Source organism: Microcebus murinus, chromosome 6, assembly GCF_040939455.1.
Source record: "Microcebus murinus isolate Inina chromosome 6, M.murinus_Inina_mat1.0, whole genome shotgun sequence".
Classification (NCBI taxonomy): Eukaryota; Metazoa; Chordata; class Mammalia; order Primates; family Cheirogaleidae; genus Microcebus; species Microcebus murinus.
Window position 1 is genome coordinate 14,277,584 of NC_134109.1, and position 19,612 is coordinate 14,297,195.

Genomic DNA, 19,612 nt, shown 5'->3' on the forward strand with positions numbered 1-19,612 from the left:
TCAGGGACCAGTGGACACAGACCGATCTCAGAGTTGATTACTGGCCTCCAGGTGGGTGTTAGTCATGTCATTGCTGGCATTTCCCAGGACCAATGGCTGCAGATGACTTCTAATCTGTTTCATTTTTCTGGTGTGCAATATTATATTAAATATAAACAATGGGCACCTAAGACATATAACTTACTAGCTGATAAAAATTCAATAAGAAATTTGGCAGTTTGTAGTACTCTCTCTTGGATATTGCTTGAAATAAGTGGGCTACTAAACTCGGAAAACTTGTCAAAGATTTTATAATAAGATCTGACCTAGGCATAATATGGAGTTAGCACCATATTCATTTGAAAAGTCACATAATACTGTACTGATTCCTGTTAAGGATAACTTCTACCAAGGAATCCAGGAAAATGAAACTCAATCTGTATGTACTGTGGTACAGCAAAGTGTGCACTCTCTAGGCAGCAGAACCCAGCCTTGGTTCTATTAGTTATTGTAGGAACTTATATCTTAACTCCCTGAAATCTTAGTTCCCTCAGCTATAAAATAGGGCTAATAATGGTATTTTCTTCAGAAGACTGATGTGAAGATTAAGTGCAAAGCATTCAAACACAGGAGTTGAAATACAAGAAGAATTCAGGAAACATTAGCTGTTACTGTTACCTAGAAAAATACAGCCTCCCAAATCAGTGAACATTAGAATTGATTAAAAATAGGCAGCTTTTCTAAGGAGTATGTTGATAATTAAAACATCCTATCTCCCTCCCTCACCCCAAGAAGCAGTCCATTCCTCCCTTCAAATGAGAATTCATGAGAATGGAGGGAACAAGGAATCTTCCCGCCAAAATGGGAGGTGAGTTCCTTCAAGTCCTCATGTGTCAGGGTTGTCAGTTCTCTACCTCAACATTTGTTTAGGTCTCTTCGAAGCATCTCTTTGATGCTCAAACTCTCAGCATGTTCTGTTGAAATTTATCATCTGGCGTGAAAATCTCATTTAGGCTTTTGGCTGCATGTCCATCTCCTCAAGAGGATGTAAGATTGAAAAAGATACAACTTTCTATGTAAAAAGGGCAGTGGTTCCCTTTGTCTATATGCAGAAAAGTCTCCTTCCCCAGACAATGAATCTTTTATATTGGCAGTTTACAAAGAAGAAGTTGGATTCTTTTATGAGATTTGTCCTTAGCAGGTATAAAGCCACTGTTCATGAGATCTGAAAGGGTGGAAGGAGATGGGGAAGAAAGGATAAATGGGGAGCATGCAACTTCATGTAGACAGAAGGGAGGTGTGGGTTTCCTCAGATAGGGAGAAATAACTGTTAAACCCACCCTGAGAACAACAGAAGCACTGTTTCCTCAAAAACATTAGCAGGCATATTGCAGTCAGTCTCAATAAAAAAAAAAAAAAAAAGGACCGGATGGGTAGAACTGCTTGTTTGTGCTCCCACACATTCTTGATTATTCTTGGGGCAGTATTTCCCAGAAAGCACATGGTAGCGACCCTACCTGCACTGGCCTGGCTCAGCCCTGCCATCCCTGAGCCCATGCTCACCTGGGCAAGGGGCACAGGACTGCTGCCAGGGGTTGGGCCTGGACACTTCCTGAGTGCAAACTCCTTGACCACTGACTTCCCCTCATATGACCTCAAGGTTACCTACTGAGCCCATTCTACAGAACTCATGTCTCCCTTTCCAGAATAGCCCCCCAGGTCCCCACCCTGGGTATAGAGGACTACTTCAAATGTGTGTGTTTGGTGGCCCAGGGCTCATTTGGGCTAAGAGCAAGCATTTAGAAACTTTCAGCATTTAGAAACTTTGTGACAGCCAACACCTGATTTTGTATTCTAAAAAAGTATCAGTCCACAATGGACTGGGGGAAAAAATGGCCCATCTCCTCGGATAGTCTACCATACTGCCTGGGAGCTGAGGCTACCTGGCAGTTAAGGGAAGAGGCATTGGATGCTGTCTGACCTGAGTTCAGATGCTGGTAAAGAGCAATTTTTAGCAGCGTGACCTTGGACAAGCACTTTACTTTTTTGAGCCCAAGTTTCTGTATAGGAAAAATAAGGATAACCCTAAGGAACTAATAGTTACAGTAGCAATCACATGTACCATTCTCATTTTGTGCAGGCACGGCTCTAAGCACTTTACACATACTAATTCACCAGAAATTCTCTGCAAAGGGTATTATTACCATCACCTTCATTTTCTAGTTGGGGGACCAAGGCACAGAGAAACGGTCTAGGCTACACAGCCAGTGAATAGCAGAGCTGGGATTCAAACCCAGCTGTGTGACTCCAGCTCTGAGCTCTGACCCACTTTGCCAACCCGCCTCCCTGTACTGTTACGTGGATCGGATGAGCAGCGTACCCACGTGACCCCAACATGGTCATCACCTTACCTGGCTGGGTGCTGCTCCAGAGCCAACTGCTTGCAGCTACCAGGATGCCCTGCTGACTGCCAGGCTTGCCCAGCACTAACCCCCAACTGGCTTCCACCATTACTAGTGGAACCATGGGTTCTTTGCTACGGTCCTTTGGACACTCAGATGAAACCACTGGGCACCTGCTCTGGGCAAGCCCCACCGTGACAACGTTGGCTTTTATCACCAGCCCCTGGGCCCTCCCCACTTCCTTCCATGGCAGTTGGGGTCACCTGATGTAGGGTTTGAATGTTTTTGTATGCAGAGGATAGGGTCAGAAAAGGCGTAAGCCTTAGTTTTCTTATCTGTGAAATGAACTGGTTAACACACTGACTGCCATGTGAGTTGTATTTAACTCACGCTGGTTTTGAGCTAAGGCCCTTGTGAAGCAAAACCCTGCAGTTGGTTTGTGAAAATCTTACTTGTTGATGTTCTTCTTATTACAATTAACATTGACAGTTTAATTCTAAAACCGTGGATTGCACTGCATATAACTTATGCACAGAAAACAACAAAAAATAAATTTCTCATTAAATTAGGAAGGATGGTGTTGTCTTCGAAGTTTTTATTCTATTTTCTTAATAAAACACTGTGGCCCCAAGGCAAAAAATTTTTTTCTAGTGTGGCAGTCAATGTGTTAAATTAATTTAGTGGCTTTTCAACTTTTTTTTTTTAAGCAAAAGACTTAATGTTCTTCCCTCCCCAGTAATATCCCAACATGCAAAACAGATAAGGCAGAGCTTCTCACGGAAAGCAGAGGAGGCCTTGCCGCCCTGCCTTCCTGCCTCCTGCTCCATCATACCCCTGCCCACCCCTGAAGGTGCTTAAGGTACCTCTGGAAAATCCCAGGCCTCTGAGGAACAGTTTAAGACTATTTAAAAAAATCTTTCAAAATTATCATTCAACTCTCTCCTAAATTATAAGATAAAGAGGTTGGTAACAGACTGGAAATCAGCCTCATGGAAAAGGAAACAGGGTCTAAAGCTCCTTGTAGAGAGCCCGATGCACACAAAGCAGAGAGATACTGGTAGTTCTGACCCCAGCCAGCTGTGTGACCTTGGGGACATCTGAACCTTTCTGGGCCTTACCTTCCTCTCTTGTGAACTGAAGGTACCAAATTAAGTCACCTTTTAGGATTTTTTTCTAATACTGGTGTGCTTTTTATGATTCTATGAGCTGTCTTCACTGGAAATTTCTGGAAATAAGAGAGACACTCATTTACCCTGGGGTGAGGAGACAGCAGTGGTGGGGTCCAGTGGGACCTATCTGCGAGCAGTGAGGCAGCCAGCAGGGTGCTGGAGAGGGGGAAAGCCTCGTGAAGCGAAGGCTGAAAGCCACGGAAAGCTGCAGGGTGATGAGACAACTCTCTGTGTCTGAAGCAGCTGACCAGCCTCCGCAACAGATCCCACAGACAACCGCAGACTACGGTCCAGCAACCCCGGGAGATACACTCAGAAAGCTGAAGGGGTGTGGATGACAAAACAAATGATTACATTCTTCCTTGGAAAAGTTCTGGTTGAACGAAGGGCACCTTTACAGATGAAAAGTGAGAGCACAACACACATCAAGCTTCAATTCAGAACACCATGAGATTCTACATCCCTGTGAGGATGAGTTTATACCTATATACAGGTTGAGAATCCCTAACCCCAAAATTCAAAGCCTGAAAGGGTGCAAATTCCGGAACTTTTTGAGGGCCTACATGTTTGTTGCTGCAAGTGGGAAATTCTACAACTGATCTCTCGTGACAGGCTATAGTCAAAACTTTGCTTCGTGAACAAAATAAAAAATATTGTATAAAGTCGCCTTCAGGCTATGTGTATATGAAACAAATGAATTTTGTGTTAGACTTGGGTCTCATCCTTAAGATAGCTTATGTATACGCAAATATTCCAAAATCTGCAAAAACCTCAAATCTGAAACATTTCTGGGTCCAAGCATTTCAGATAAGGGATACTCACGCCATATAAATTTTTAACAGAGTGATGTTTAATAGTTTTCTTTCCAAAATATATAAAAGTGAATTAAGAAAAAACCTTTTCTACTGTGAGAATGTTAATAATGACCATTAAAAGTATAACCAACATCCATGTTCATAACAGCAACCTTTGCAAAGAGTTTTATAGGGGTGCAAATAAGACTTTAAGGAAGTGAACATCCAGTACAAATAACAAGAACATTCAATGCTTGGGCTCAATGTCTTACATTTAAATTTCACATTGCTTTAAGATTCTCAGGAAGGCACCCACATGTTCCCATGTGTATCTGGTGCTTTGACATAAGGAATGTTCCATATCCATGGCCGATCTGGGGAGAAAAAACACATTATATAATATTTATTAGAATAGGATCACAGAAAATTCACTCACCTGATGGGATAAAAGTACCTGTGTGCTTTATTTTCCAAATTGTGAAGAATATTTTCTTTAACCAACCCCAGATGATGTCCCCCTTTAGACAATGGCTTTTACTAAAGGTTCCCGTGAGGCCACAGGGATGAGTGAACATGGGGAAGCAGGCAAGCAAAGACCGGGGGCAAATCCTGGTGCTGCCACTTACTAGCTGTTACATTGGCAAGTACCTTCAACGGGAGCCTCAGTTTCCTTATCTGTACCTATGTTGTGGAGCTGTCATGAGCATTAAGTGGGATAAAATCCATGTAACAAACAGACAAGACATAGCCATCTGGCACATGTTAAAGCCCCAACAAAGGGCAGCTACTCCTTTTTTTTAAGATGGGGTCTTGCTATGTTGCCCAGGTTAGTCTCCAGTTTTTGGGCTCAAGTGATCCTCCTCCTTCAGCCTCCCAAGTAGCTGGGACTACAGACACATGCCAACATACATGGCTTATTTCTTTCTTCTTTTAGGAAGCTGAAGAAAGCAATAATAATAGTTGGTACAGTCAAAGGCCATGGTTCTGCTCTCAGCTGGTCACATATAACCAAGAGGGCCAGTGCCACGTCCATGAAATGTTTTTGCTCTGCGGTTAGAGGTTAATAACAGATGAGACACAAACGTCTCTGTATAACGGACTGCAGACCAGTGTTGAAGAGAGCAACATGCCTGGGTATGGCACAAATGGAAAGAACACTGAGGATCTATGTTCAAATCCTATCTCCATCCTTCTCATCACCCTAGGGAAGGCATTTGGGTTCGGGCCACAGGTTCCTCTTCTGTGAAGTGGGAATTACACATTACCAACTGTCAGGGATTACCATGAAGCATAAACGAGAGAGCATCTGTGAAAGTTCCTGGCATTTTGTAGGTACTCAATAAATGTGAACTTTTCTTCCTTCCTTTTAATTGATCACCACACATTGCTACTGCTAGAGTCAAACCATCTCAAAAGAACAATAATAATGTGGGTAGGCAGTAAATACATCACAAGGATCAAAAATAAATCCCCATATGATTGTCTTGGTAAGTATTATAGAAAGAGGAGCTTTGAAGGGTTGGAGTGTATTGCAAACTGCCACTTAGAGGGTGTAAGATGGACCGCCCAAGTAATGGCAGTGTCTCAGAGCTGCAAACTCGCCTCTCGGGGAGCCTCTCCCTTTCTTCTGAACAGAGGCAGATGGTAGCTCAGAGGAGGGCGTGGGCAAACAATGGTATCTGCTGCTCTCTCCTCCCAGCCTCACTGTTTGTGTTAAATAATTTCAGAGCAATCATGCAGACAGGAGCACCCAGCAGGGTACGCAGAGGGAATACCAAAGATGGCAACAAAAGATCAGAACAATCTTTGCTTGTCTTTGGCCTTGGGATGGTTTGAAAGCATGAAATCAAACCCTTTTTTGTTAAGCAAGCTTGTTAGCGCAAACCTGGGCCTGTGTTACACAGGCTTCCTAAGAGGCTGAGGGAAGGGCAGGGCTGATAAACTTGCCCCTGGCACTGCCACTCATTGGTTTTAATGATGTCCTTGCTCTCTTCCACTGGAAACACCACCTCTGTGCCTAGGCTTCTCCTCTATTTTCCCATCTTTTCCTATATATTGTTCTGCTGGGTAACATCAGTTCTGCTGCATTCCCAAGGCTGAGGACACCCTGGTTCTTGCTATATGAATAGCTACTAGAGATACTCTTCAGCAATGCAGAATTTCTGATGCAGGCATTTACCAGTCAGCTGGTAACTTCAAGATCACCACTGTCTTTACTCCTCTCCCTCAAAAATTGGCCATAATGACCAAGCAAGGACCTGGTAACCATCCTGTTGGCAAATCCCCTGCAACTGCTTTATAAATAAGCATAATGTCTGCACCCATGCTGGATGAAAGGCCCACCACCACCTGGAGGGAAAGATTGAAAAATTGCCACAGGGAGGAAAAAAGAAGGTGGCTGTGATTTTTCTTTTGTTTCTCTTTCTCATTATGTATGACTGGAAATCAGCATTAATATGCACTGCTTTAGAGAAAAACCTGTTTTAAGCAATCCTCCCTAAATCATCCCATGAGAGAACTTGCCTTGTAATATATATTCATGCATGCATTCAAAATATTAGAGAGCGGGGTAGATGCCAGGGACTCTGCTGGGTGTTATGGATAGAGAGGGATAAGCCAGACATGAAAGCCTCACAGAGCCTCTTAGCCCAGTGGGGAAAACAGGGAAGGCATGCCATGGAGGTGGAATTCTGGACTTTATCATGTCTGTGTAGCAGGCCCCTAACCTGGCTGATGTGAGAATCACTGGGGACCCTGCTAGAGGACATTTTCTTAGGACCTTGCCCAGAGAGCTTGTTTCAGTAGGTGTGGGCTGAGGTGTGACAATATGCATTTTTATCAGATTCCAAAGGTGATGTTGATGCAGAGTTTGGGATCCCAGGCTAAAGGGGATAGGAAGCTATCTTTTTTTCTGGAATATAGTGGAAGGATTTAAGAGAGGGCAGAAGGATATGATCAGATTCCTATGGTAGCACTGTAGAGGATGAAGTCCAGTGGGAAGAGACCACCACTGGGGATGAGCAAACAGTGTGGTCTAGGTGAGAAACTGGGAGGCCTATGTTAAGGCCATGGCTAGAAAGCTGGAAATGACACCCATGCAGTTTTGATCTCTTTAAGTACTATATCCCTTTCCCATCTCTTCAAGTGGTCAGACCATGTGCATCTTCCACCTCTTTGTTAATTCTAGAACTTAGCCCTCCATAGGGAAGTAGTACATTGTGATAAAAAAGGGGGTATGGTTGCAGGAGACAGACTGCCCATGGGGCCTTGACCAAGATAACCACAGTACACTAGGTTCCATATCCAGAAATTGGGGGTTGTGCTATAGTACTTGTATCATGGGGTTGTGAGGATACAATGAATTAAGTCATGTCAAATGCTCATATTGATTCCTGGTCCATAAAAAGTACTTACTAAATGCTAGCTATTATAGTTACCAACACCTTCACTCACAGGGCACGACAATCGTCATTATCCCAAGTACTACGTAGGTCCTAAGAGGTTTTTTAAAACAAATAAATGCAAGTAAAGTACAAAATCCTGTTCTATTTAGCCAGGTAATAAGCTCTTTCCTCCAACTCTCTATAAAGAATGGCCATGGGTTAAGGGCTTGACTCTGCTCTCACCTGCAGCCCAAATACCCATAGGTGTTTCCCACTGTCTTTGCTTTCCTTTTTTTTTGAGACAGAATCTCACTTTGTTGCCCAGGCTAGAGTGAGTGCCGTGGCATCAGCCTAGCTCACAGCAACCTCAAACTCCTGGGCTCAAGCAATCCTCCTGCCTCAGCCTCCCGAGTAGCTGGGACTATAGGCATGCATCATCATGCCCGGCTAATTTTTTCTATATATATTAGTTGGCCAATTAATTTCTTTCTATTTATAGTAGAGACGGGGTCTTGCTCTTGCTCAGGCTGGTTTCAAACTCCTGACCTCAAGCAATCCACCCATCTCGGCCTCCCAGAGTGCTAGGATTACAGGCGTGAGCCACCGCACCCAGCCTCCCACTGTCTTTTCTAGAGGAAAACGTAATATACCACCCTCCAGAAGCCACTGTCTGTCATCTGAGAAATCACCTTGGAAAGCTCTGAAATATTTTATACTGGCTTACCAACTTAGCAGAAATGCAATAATTTATAATTACAGTATCGGTGTTATCCAAAATCCACTAACACTGTTTTCTGTGAAGAACTTCAAATAATAATATGTGACTATATACAGAACAGTTTATCAATAACTAGTGGAAGAATTCAACTTGCTGAAGATCAAATATTTATTTCAAGGGAATTCAATAAATGACGTGTTTTTATCTTGATAATTCTAGATTTCCTTAAGCTTCCTGATTACAAAGTAATTTTAAAAGTTGAGCTATTAGTTTTAGCCTGTTTGCACTATGAAACAAAAATAGATTTCATTAAAGGAGATGATCAAATTCATTCTAAAATATGTTTTTGGCTGCCTCATTTCAAAAAACATTCATTTCTAAAGGTCTTTCAAAAACAGATCCTTAAAAATAAAATATACTAACAATTTTAAGCAACTTACCTTTTTTGCATTTTATTTAGAAAGGACGATTCAATCAACTTTGCATTTTGCTTAGAAAAATACTTTATGAATCTGGAATCTCACAGGTCTAGACCATTCTAACAGGTCTAGACTGAAGTTTATTTTTCTACTATCTGAATGCAATGAACTATTTCTGAAATTAACAAAACAATGAGAGACTGGTGAGACCATTTAGGAACCAATGTTTTAAAGTGTTTTAGAGGATTATATATACCGTATACGTGCTAACTCTATCATGCATATTTCAAGTGCCAAGCAGGTTTAAGGATCTCTTCTGCTAAACAATTACACTTGCAGCTTATTAGCTTAGTTCCAGCCACTTAAAATTTTTAAAAATTTTGAAATATATCATACCTGCAGAAGAGTATATACAATCTGGCACACAGCAACTTAACCAATCAATCAAAGTTAACATTGCCAGTAATCAAGTAGATCAATATCATGTGCTTCTTGATATGATGTACCAAGAAAACACATTACTTCTTGACATTCTTGGCAAAAATATATAACCTGGATCTAACTGGAAGAAAGAGTGGACAAACCCAATGTAGAATCTTCCCCACAGTTTACAAAATAACTAGCCTATGCTCTGCAAAATAATGTCATGAAACACAAACAAAAAATTAAGGAACTGTTCCTAATTAATGAAAACGAAGGAGGAATGATAACAGAATATAACATGTAACCTGGACTTTCTCTATTGCTATAAAGGACATCAGTAGGGAAACTGATGAAATTTGAATACATTCTGTAGGATAATAGTATTGAATCAATGTTAACTGCTGATAATAGTTGTACGGTGGTTATATAAAAGATTGCCTTTATTTTTAGAAAATATACAATGAAGTATTTAGAGATAATGGCACAATGTTTGCAAATTTCTCTCAAATGGATCAGAAAAAAGTTAATATTAGGCTGCAAATGTGATAACATACTGACATTTGGTAACCAGGGTGAAGGGTATATGGGACTTCTTTGAATTGTTCTTGCAACTTTTCTGTAAATCTGCAGGTATGTCAAAAATTTTAAAAAACACACGTATTCTGTATTTAAAAAAGAAAAATAGAACAATGTACTTAATAGAATATAACACCTCTGAAGCTTTATATGTTCAGTTACTTCTAAAACATGCCATATAACTTATTCTTTAAGTTCAAGTAGGATACACTTTACCCTTACCTCGTTTTACTCTGTCAATAGTATTTAAAAAGATAATATAAGCTAAAAAGGGAGTTCAAAGCAGATGAACTTGAAAGAGAGTGCAGGAGAGATTACACACTCATTGTTTCACTTTCTTTTCAGGATCAGGGTCACGAAGCGAGTGGGACACATGGAAATAATGTGTTAGATTTTAAAAACCGGTGATTTTGCTTTATAAATGTCTTCTTCTAAAAATACAGTTTCTATTGGTAAAGTGGGTTTGGTTAAGTACAACTTTTTAGAAGAGTAAACTAAGCTTGATGAAGGCAAGGATTGGGGCCTGTCTTGCTCACTGCTATAATCCAAGCACCCAGAAAATATCTTACACAGTAGGGCCTCAATATATATCTGCGGAGAGAATGAATAAATAGCAACTACTGCACAAAGCAAGGTATACTGGTAGCTGAGTCTTAGTTTTTACTTTTTTTGGTCATTTCTTGGTTTTAAGCTATCTGGCAGTCTCTTGCACTGATCTGTAACTTTGTTCACAGCAGTATGCTCCTTTGCTAAACTTTTTGTAGTCTTCTGATTTAAAAAAATACTGAACAAGATCTTTTATGTCTTACAATGGTTTGAAAATCACTTTTTAAAATGAAGTGCTTTGGAAATGTTCTTAACCACTCACTTTTCTAAATCTTGGTAAAATGCCTTTCTATAGTCCACACAGTTGCTTTGAATGTTGGCTATATATGTGAAGTGATGATGTCTGAATTACTGGCATTATTTTACATGCCACTGAAGCAGCGTGGAAGATAAAATAGTAATAACAGAAAATAAAATGCCCCCGTCTCTCTTATAAGTATCTTTCAAAGGAAATGCCTGAAAACCAAAAACCTCATTTAAACATTGGAAAGCATTCTGCTGGCCAAATAAAAGATTTATCATTCCATAGTCTAAGATGCTACCCAGTTGCAAACTTTTAAGTTCTTGGGAATGCTTTTTCTACTGGAATGGAAAGGATCCCAGGACATTTTTAAGGCGTTTCTATATTTTCTATTCTTGCTTTGATAGTCCTTTGAAGATTAGGACTAAAGGGAGGGGTAGAATCCAACCAGGGTTCAGGGCTGGGGTAGGGAGTGCAGGGTCCAAGGCCAGGCCCCAGCAGACAAAGCCTATGGCAATCACAGTCAGCCCCCATCTCTATGATGTTTATTCAGAGGAACTCAGGTTAAAACAAAACAAAACAAAACAAGAGCAACCTGAAGAACAGAGAAAGAAACAAATAAAAGTGTAGCACGAAGCCAAAAGGGAATAGGGGGTATGGGTATGAAGGTCACAAGGGAGTGACCTGCACAAGTCTTAGACTTATAAAATCCTCAGCTCACCAAGGGAAAGGGGAGGGAATTCACACTAATTCATTATCTATTATGTGCCAAGAACTGAAGTAGGCATTTTAATAAAAGCAATTATGATAAAAGAAGCTAACATTTATTGACTGCTAACTCTGAGCTAAACACTGTGCTGTGTACTTCACAGATATTATCTCAGTTAATCTTTTCAACAACCGTATGAGGTGGGTATTCATATTTTCATTTTGCAGAGAGAGACACTAAGGCCTAGAGAAAGTAACTAAACCACCCAAGGCTAGTTAGTAAGTTGTAGAGTTGGCACATAAACAAAGCCTGGCTTGAAAGCAGGGTTCTCTTTCTTTTTTTCTGTTTTTTTTTTTGTGGCAAGTAGGGTAGTGACAGGTTCCTTAATATTCTGACAAAATCTTGCTAGTGAAAAAGGGATATGAACGAATATACAACAAATTTAGAGGACTCAATAGAGAGGCACAGAGGACTTCCATACTTAGGGAAGAAGAATGCCTTCTATAACTTAGTAGCAACACAACTGATTAGAGAAATACAAAGTCACCTGCAAGAGGCAGGATGGCCAGTGGACAGCAAGAGATAGGATTAATTTTGTTAGATGTGTCAACACAATCTAAGGAATGGGACTGTCAGAAAGGGGAAGTTTGGCTCACAATGGAAACTGAAAAGGGTGAGTGAGGGTAGGGAAGTTGCTAGCCTACCCAACATTGTCTAGGGAACTGGGGGACCGACTGGGCAAGGCTGACCCTGTTAAGGAATTGGAGATTTGGAAGTGTTAATGGAGTGATGTCATTAAAACTTTCTAATCAAAACCCAAATGTTCTCTGTTCAGATTTAGCACTGGCTCAGAAACCTGCAGATTATAATCTAGCTACTTATGTAAGCCCATATCTTCCAGGGGAGAATATGTTGGTTATGGTGATATAAGCATTTGCCATTTTAAATTATTAAGTTTATTCTGATCATGCAATTCATTTTGTGCAAGTATGGTGTGGACCCACCTCAAAGACAGCTCTTCATGGGGCTGCTAAAAGTGGCATAACAGTCTGTGAGGCTGGGTCACACCCGGTGCACATGGAAATGTTGTAAATAAGCCAGCCAGTCAGCTTCCCTGAGAGGACATCTGGACTTATTCCTATTAACTTTCTATTATGAAAAATACTTGGTCACTGCCCTTAAGGTCATAGTCAAGTACAGCAGTTTTCAAAGCATGGTCTGGAGACGTCCTTTTTGGAGAGGATGATCTGTGCAGTCACAATTATTTTTAATACTAGGCAAGTCATTTGTTTTCACTTCCGTTTCCGCACAGGTGTGCGGAAGCTATGTGACATGTGGTATCACAACAGAGAGCAGCTATGAGAATGCAGGTGTCTTCTTTTAAGCTACAACAATAAAGAGGCATGCAAAAACTTAAATCACTTTCCTTGCTAGTTTCTTCTTTTTGGAGATAGTCATAAGGAGTATGTTACAATGGGTTTATTATTGTTAAATTTCTTGGTTGTAATTTCTAATACAGATGGTCCCCAACTTAACAATTTTTTGACTTTGTAATGGTGTGAAAGCCATATGCATTCAGTAGAAACCATATTTCAGTAATTTAATAAATTACATGAGATAGTCAACACTTTATTATAAAACAGTCCTTTGTGTTAGATGATTTTGCCCAAGTATAGACCCAGGTAAGTGTTCTGAGCACTTAAGGTGGGCTAGGCTAAGCTATGATGTTTTTGTAGGTTAGGTGTAGTAAGTGTATTTTTGACTTATGATGGGTTTATCAGAATATAGTCCCATGGTAAGTTGAGGAGCATCTGTATAGCAACTATGAGAGTGCTAAGGGGTTCCAAGACCAACCAGTTTGAGAACTGCGGCCCCAGACAGGGGGATAAAGGGGCCTCTGCAAACCTGATCTTCCAGAAGGTTCCATGAACCAGGCTCCCACTGAAACCAATGGCCTTCTCCTGGGCTGTATATTTCTACTACTATGGTATTATCCACCCAGTTTTCCTTCATCTGCGTCTCACCTTTACTTCCATACAGTTCTGGAGGGAGATCATACGGCACAGGAAAGGTGGACATCGGCTCCTCTTTGCCAGAGAAGAATTTCTGTTTCACTTTGAAACTGTCTAGGCCCTGCAGACATACAAAGGGAATCTATAATTATACTCCATTTTCTGAAAAAAAACCCGGAAGATTCTAAGCAGCAATCATATCTTTACAGTACAACAAAATTCAAGTTATTTCAGAGCTATTTTCAATTTTCATAGGCAAATATATTTACAACCCCCGCCAGATTATTTTGTTTTCTAAAAATGAGAGAGCTTTAATTTTCAGGAATTAAAATTACAGCAAAGTTTGCAAAAGTTTAACAGAGGATATAAAGAAACAACACAAACCAATTTGGATATGATAGCCCATTTCTACCAAACATTATGTACAGTCTGCAGGGAGTTTGTAAAACTGTATAAAAATACCTCAAAATACTTCCAATATTGCTATAGTAACAGGCTGTCTGCTCTGGAGTAAAAAGAAATAAAAGTTGCTCTCATGTATAATGAAAGTGCTCCAATATAATGTGACAGAAGTATAAAAATGAAAATTCTTCAAGACCTCTAAAATGTAAGGTTTATTCCAAGAAGTCCTGAACAGAGTATTAACTTTAGATCATCAGGGTGGAAGATGAGGTTCTATATCTGGGCTGACAACACACTGCCATTTCCTTCTACCACAGGGCAGGTGCTTAGTACCTGGCTGTTGCCCCCCCACTGTGCTACCACACACAGATCATCTCTGGCCCCCTTCCTGGATTATCCTGGCATTCTGCTTGTTAGTCTGTCATTCCTTCTGTCTACTCATCCAATCACACGTCCATTCTTCGGATCCTAAATACCTAAGTATCAAACAGTACTAATGACTTAGGAACCTGTAAAAACGACGACAACTAAGGCTCTTAGTCTCCGTGACTATGTACCTTACTAAGGGGAGGCTAACTTTAGCACCTAGCAAAGTCCTGGTGCATAGGGGTTCAAGAAATATTGAGCAATAGAAATGGGATTAAAGTGCCTTCCCTGCTTACTTTATAGGCTTCTGCATAAGAACAAATGAAATAAATTGTTTTAAAGTATCTTGTGCATGGTCAGACCTACAGGAAAGTATGGGATTATAGCACTGATGAAGATGGTGATCACTAATAGAGGCAGGAGGTGACAGATGCCAGGCATAAGCTCCAAACAAAAATGGAAAAAAAATGACCATCCACTGCAGGATAAGGAAAGGCTTTGGAGATAATATATTAGCTGGGCCTTGATAAATTGGTATAATTTTGATAAACAGATGGTAGGGAAGAACTTCAGGGGAGAGAGCAGCACGGTCAAAGGCAGAGTGGGTATGGCACAGGGCAGGCAGACCCAGTGATGGCAAGTCCACTAATGCAGTTGTCCCCAACCTTTTTGGCACCAAGGACTGGTTTCATGGAGGACAATTTTTCCACGGACCAGGGGTGGGAGGCTGGGGGTGGGGAGAGGAGCAGAGCTCAAGTGGTGATGGGAACAGCTATAAATACAGAAGAAGCCTTGCTCACTTCCTGCTGTGCAGCCAGATTCCTAAGTTTCATGGAAGGCAATTTTCCCACAGGACGTTGGGGGAGGGCAGTGGGAGCAGCGTGGAGCTAAGGCAGTGATGCACAGCCCGCTACTCTGAAGGTTGGGGACCATAAGCACTAATGCAGAGGAGGGATGGGGAAGACACAGAGGGCAGCCGGGCCAGCTCCTCAGCACTGGCATCCCTCCGTCACACCCTAATTTTGACACATTCTGGATCTGAGGAAACTCTTAATAATCTCTCACGTTCATAGATTGCTTACTTGCTGTGTGATTCTAGCATGTTACTTAACCTTTCTGGGCCTTGGTTTCCTCATCTATTAAGCGAGGATAATTGCACCTAATTCATAGGGCTATTGCGAGGCTATACAAGTTATTCAGAACAGTGACTAGCCCATGGTAAGTATTCCAGGAAATAAACAACAGTAAATACATTCAGGTGTGATCCTGAAGAGGAGGAAACATATTTGGAGATTAAATAGTTGCCCAAGGCCACACAGCTATTAAAAGTGGTATGGCTGGAAATTGAACCCTGCTTTTCTGATTCTTGGTCCTAGGTTCTTTCTGCCAAGCAAACAAATGGTTTCACATTCACCACCGGGAGCCATGACAAAGGAAGAATTCCTTGAAAATTTAAGAGTCAATATTAATATTAAGGCAGCTCAAGTCAGGATGAGCCAAATTCTGGAAACCCTGGCATTTCGATATTTTTAAAAATAAAGAGGACAGTTTGGGAAGTGATGCCAATTTAATTATTATGCTTTTATGGAGCTTCAGGTAAAAAATGAGCTCCTTCTTCAGCTCCTAGCTTAATCCTGATTACATTTTCCTGACACATCTTCAAATGTGTCATTCAAATCCTGACACATTTTCAAATGTGTCATAGCAATGGCTTACGGTTCTTTATGGCCTGGACCCAGATCTTGCCACAGTACGTGCCTTATTCTGTGGCTCCATTCTGTGGTGTCTGACTTCAGATATAGGAAGGTTTGAGCTATCCCTGTCTGACAGGAACCAATATGCTTTTTTATTGAATGCCATTTCTGATCCAAATTCTAGGGTATTATAAAAAAAAAGTACCACTTTTCTCTTCAATCTGGATGTCAAATAATTTGAGGCTGTCTTCTAATTATCATCATTTATATATCACAGTGGTATCACTTGGCATTTTACAAAACAGAGGAAGGCACCCTCCCAGGCACAGATACATAAAAGACAGTTAAGACAATACATTTATAAAGCACCAGGTGAGAGGGTGGACATCTATCACACACGAGAAATTGCTGGCTTTTCCCTTCATCAGCTTTGGGAGTGAAAGAACTGCTTATCGTTGTGATGATTTAGATTTAGCAGCTTAGCTCAATCAGACAGAACAAGAAGCATGCTCCAATTTCAGTTAGAGATGTAATTTATTTTTTTAGTTGCAGCTATCTAAGTAGCAACCTCAAGTGGTAAAACCCTACACAAGGTATCAGGTTTTCCTGGGTAAAACAGTGATAGCAACTGAACTTGCCAGAAGGAGTACACTTAATCAAAGATGAACTAACTGATAAGGAAGTGAATCTCAGAAACGTGGTGGCATGTTTCTTCCTGCAAGGCAGTGCACAATCAACTGCTGAAGTATTTCCAGATAGGGACTTGGGAAAAGCTTTGTGGAGAAGCATAAACCTAACAGGGCTTTAAAGGATGCGTTTTTGATAAACAAAGGGCTGTTTGAGTGTGGTAGAGTACAGTTCAGAAGGGGAAAAAGACCACATCATACAAGTGACATTAAGATTTTAATTCAAAGCCCACAGAGTATCAGCCTCTGCTTTCAACCTTCTGTGGAACTGTGTGGTTTATATGCTGTTGCTGGTACTGCTAATATCAACCCTTACCGAGCCTTGCTAAGCACCAGGCACTCTTTTCAACACTTCCCAGGTCCTGACTCAGTTCTCACATGACTCTGAATTGGCTACTACACCATCCGCATTGTACAGCTGAGAATAACAGGGCCAAGTCTAATACAGCTCGTAAGCAGGGTCCCAATCTGGTCTGTTTCACTTCAAAGTCCATTTTCTTTTTGTCAGTTTGGCTCCTATAGATCTGAGGTCCCTAAATTTTCAAACTGTGTATTCTGGGAAAGTCCCTTTTCTTGGTCCTTGGGATCTCTTGTGTTCTCCCATATTCTGTATCTTCCCAAGTTATTTCAGAGTCTCTGAGGCAAAGAGCAGCAGCCCAGGATCACACTAGCAAGGGGCAGTGGCTGCCACAGCCTAGGCATAAGTATGCTAACTAGCACTTGTGGGAGATGAAGCCCAGGGGTGTGAGGACAGAGAACAGGAAAGGAGGCTGGGAGGCATGCTGCTCCAGCTCATAGCACACCTTGACGTCACACAAAGGAATCTGACCATTGTCTCATAGGCCAAGGGGAGCCACTGAAGGTTTAAGGGCAGAGGAACACAGACCCTGACATGTGGGGGAAACACAGCTTCAGAAGCAGAGTAGCCGCCGAGATGGGGAAAGAGAGTCAGTTAATCCAGGGCGTGGGGTGGAGTGGGAGATGACCGCAGGAGCAGGCAACGAAATTCTTGCCAGGGAAGATGACACTGGACAGGTGAGAGAAAGGAACAGAATGCTAGGGTTATGGCTTTGTTAGCTGGATGGGAGAACATCAGAGTTACCAAGAAAGGCCACATGAAACAGTATTCCCCAGCTGTGGCCTCCTGGGAAACCCTGGGAGCCCACAACTAATGGGCTGAGCCAAGGCAGAGGGCAGAGGTGGTGCAGGGAGGGAGGACGAGGAGAGGGTTAAGCTGGTGGCTCTTATATTTTTTAGTTCTTCCAACCACAGCCATAGAGAGCATATACCTGTGGCATATGCCATTTTTGACAACAAAAAGACAATAGTTTAACCAGGACAGAGAATAGAGTAGAGATTTGACTTTTTAGAGATTTGGTTGAAGCACTTTTGATTCTGACCATGGAAATGAAGGAACCCACTACGCAGGAGCAAGTGAATCTGGGCTCAGAGGAGACTGAGATGTGTCTCATTTTAAGACAAGCACAGGGCAAACTGGGCCACCTTCATCTGGAAGGAAACAGCACTGGATGTTGTTCCAGGCTTCTCAGATGGTTACATGCATTATTCCCTGTGGTAGGAGGCGTTCCAGCCACAATGCGTTAGGCAGGGCTCAAGCCCAGGGCCTACTCAGTATCCAACTAAGTATGTGCTTAATAAACACCAAAAGGAATGAAGTGCAAATACTTGTAATTCCCTGATAGACACACAGATGCCTTAGGGTCTGGAACACAGCTACTGTTCTTTAAAATCCTCAGATCTTTTCTATATTGAGATTTTCTGAACCTTAATGAGTTAATTTAAAAGTTAAATACTCTGAAAGTAAAGGGACAACCCAGAAAACATTATAATTGATAAGTTGATACTAGACTTCAAAGAATAAAGTTTTTGATTTAAATCAACAAACTTTTATTAGGCACCTAGTACGAACCAAACATCACTAAGTACTGGGCACACAAAGTCAAATGTACCTTGACATTAATCTCCAAAGCTCTTCAAAGTGTTCTTAATCAAAGGGAAAGCTATTGACAACTTGTTCTAATTGCAAGTTAATTTGATCTCAAAAGGATATATTTCTGGATTCATTCGTTTAGTTGGAACAAGGAGTGCCAGGGACTCGTGAGCCTCCAGAGTTTCAAATGGCATCTTTACTATGAATGGGAAATGCTGGCTGTCTATCCACTATAGTTTTTATACTACAGGAGAGTCGTGTCACATGGCCACTGGGTTGCTGAGTGACAGGTCCCAATCATGGCCTCAGGGAAGTAGAGAACTGCAGGGTTCCTTCTGGGTGAGGCTTCTGCAGTGTTCGACACTGTGCCATTCTGAACACTAAACTTGAACGTTTGCAACAATGGCCTCCAGTCAGCATTCTGAACACAGTGAATGACACAGTCCACTGGTGAAGGACAAAAGTGGCAACTCCAGTTGCTGATAACTCAGAAATGTGGGTGTTATGGACACAGAGTTCCGCCCAAGAAGCACAAAGGTGGGCTGATCTCAAGGAACTAAATTCTGGACGATGTCCAATCAGAGGATGACTACAAAATTTTGTATTAAGTCTATTTGGCAAATATGTAACTAAAAACATTAAAAGGCATGTCTTGCTAGTACTGATGAGGGAAACCTAAAAAAGGAAATAACACCAGTCTTCATTTATTGCCAAACTGCATTATCAGTAAATATTTTAAGATAATTAATACAGACATTTATTAAATGAATATATAGGGACTGCCATTTTTAAGTACTACAACAGGTTCCTAAGGGCGTACTTTAATTTCAACAAGACAGCTACAGATGGGCTCTTCCATGCTGCAAATTGCTTACAACATGATTTATGAACATATTTAAGTACTTACTCCACACAATAGCCACTGGACCAAATGCAGACTCCACCGACACTGTTTTTGCACATTTCCCTTCACATTGTTTAGTATGGGGCAGTGTGTACTCTAGGAATTTAAAGGAAACGTCAACTAACATTTACTAAAATGCTCCCACGTGACCCACGGGAAAGCAGCTCAATCTCCTCAA

The 19,612-nt window shown here is 41.3% G+C and overlaps 1 protein-coding gene across 2 annotated transcripts in view; it reads right to left on the bottom strand.

Annotated features, from left to right (window-relative positions):
• Positions 1-4,598: 4,598 nt before the first annotated feature.
• TDP1 (tyrosyl-DNA phosphodiesterase 1) overlaps positions 4,599-19,612 on the bottom strand; it is an 81,655-nt gene continuing 66,641 nt past the window's right edge. For both annotated transcript variants that reach the window (XM_012773966.2, XM_076003777.1), the window contains 2 exons: positions 13,444-13,552; positions 4,599-4,718 (listed from right to left, as the gene is read on the bottom strand). In XM_012773966.2, the coding sequence (XP_012629420.1) occupies positions 4,645-4,718; positions 13,444-13,552 (183 nt within the window). In that variant the 3' untranslated portion in view covers positions 4,599-4,644. The remainder of the gene's footprint in view (positions 4,719-13,443; positions 13,553-19,612) is intronic.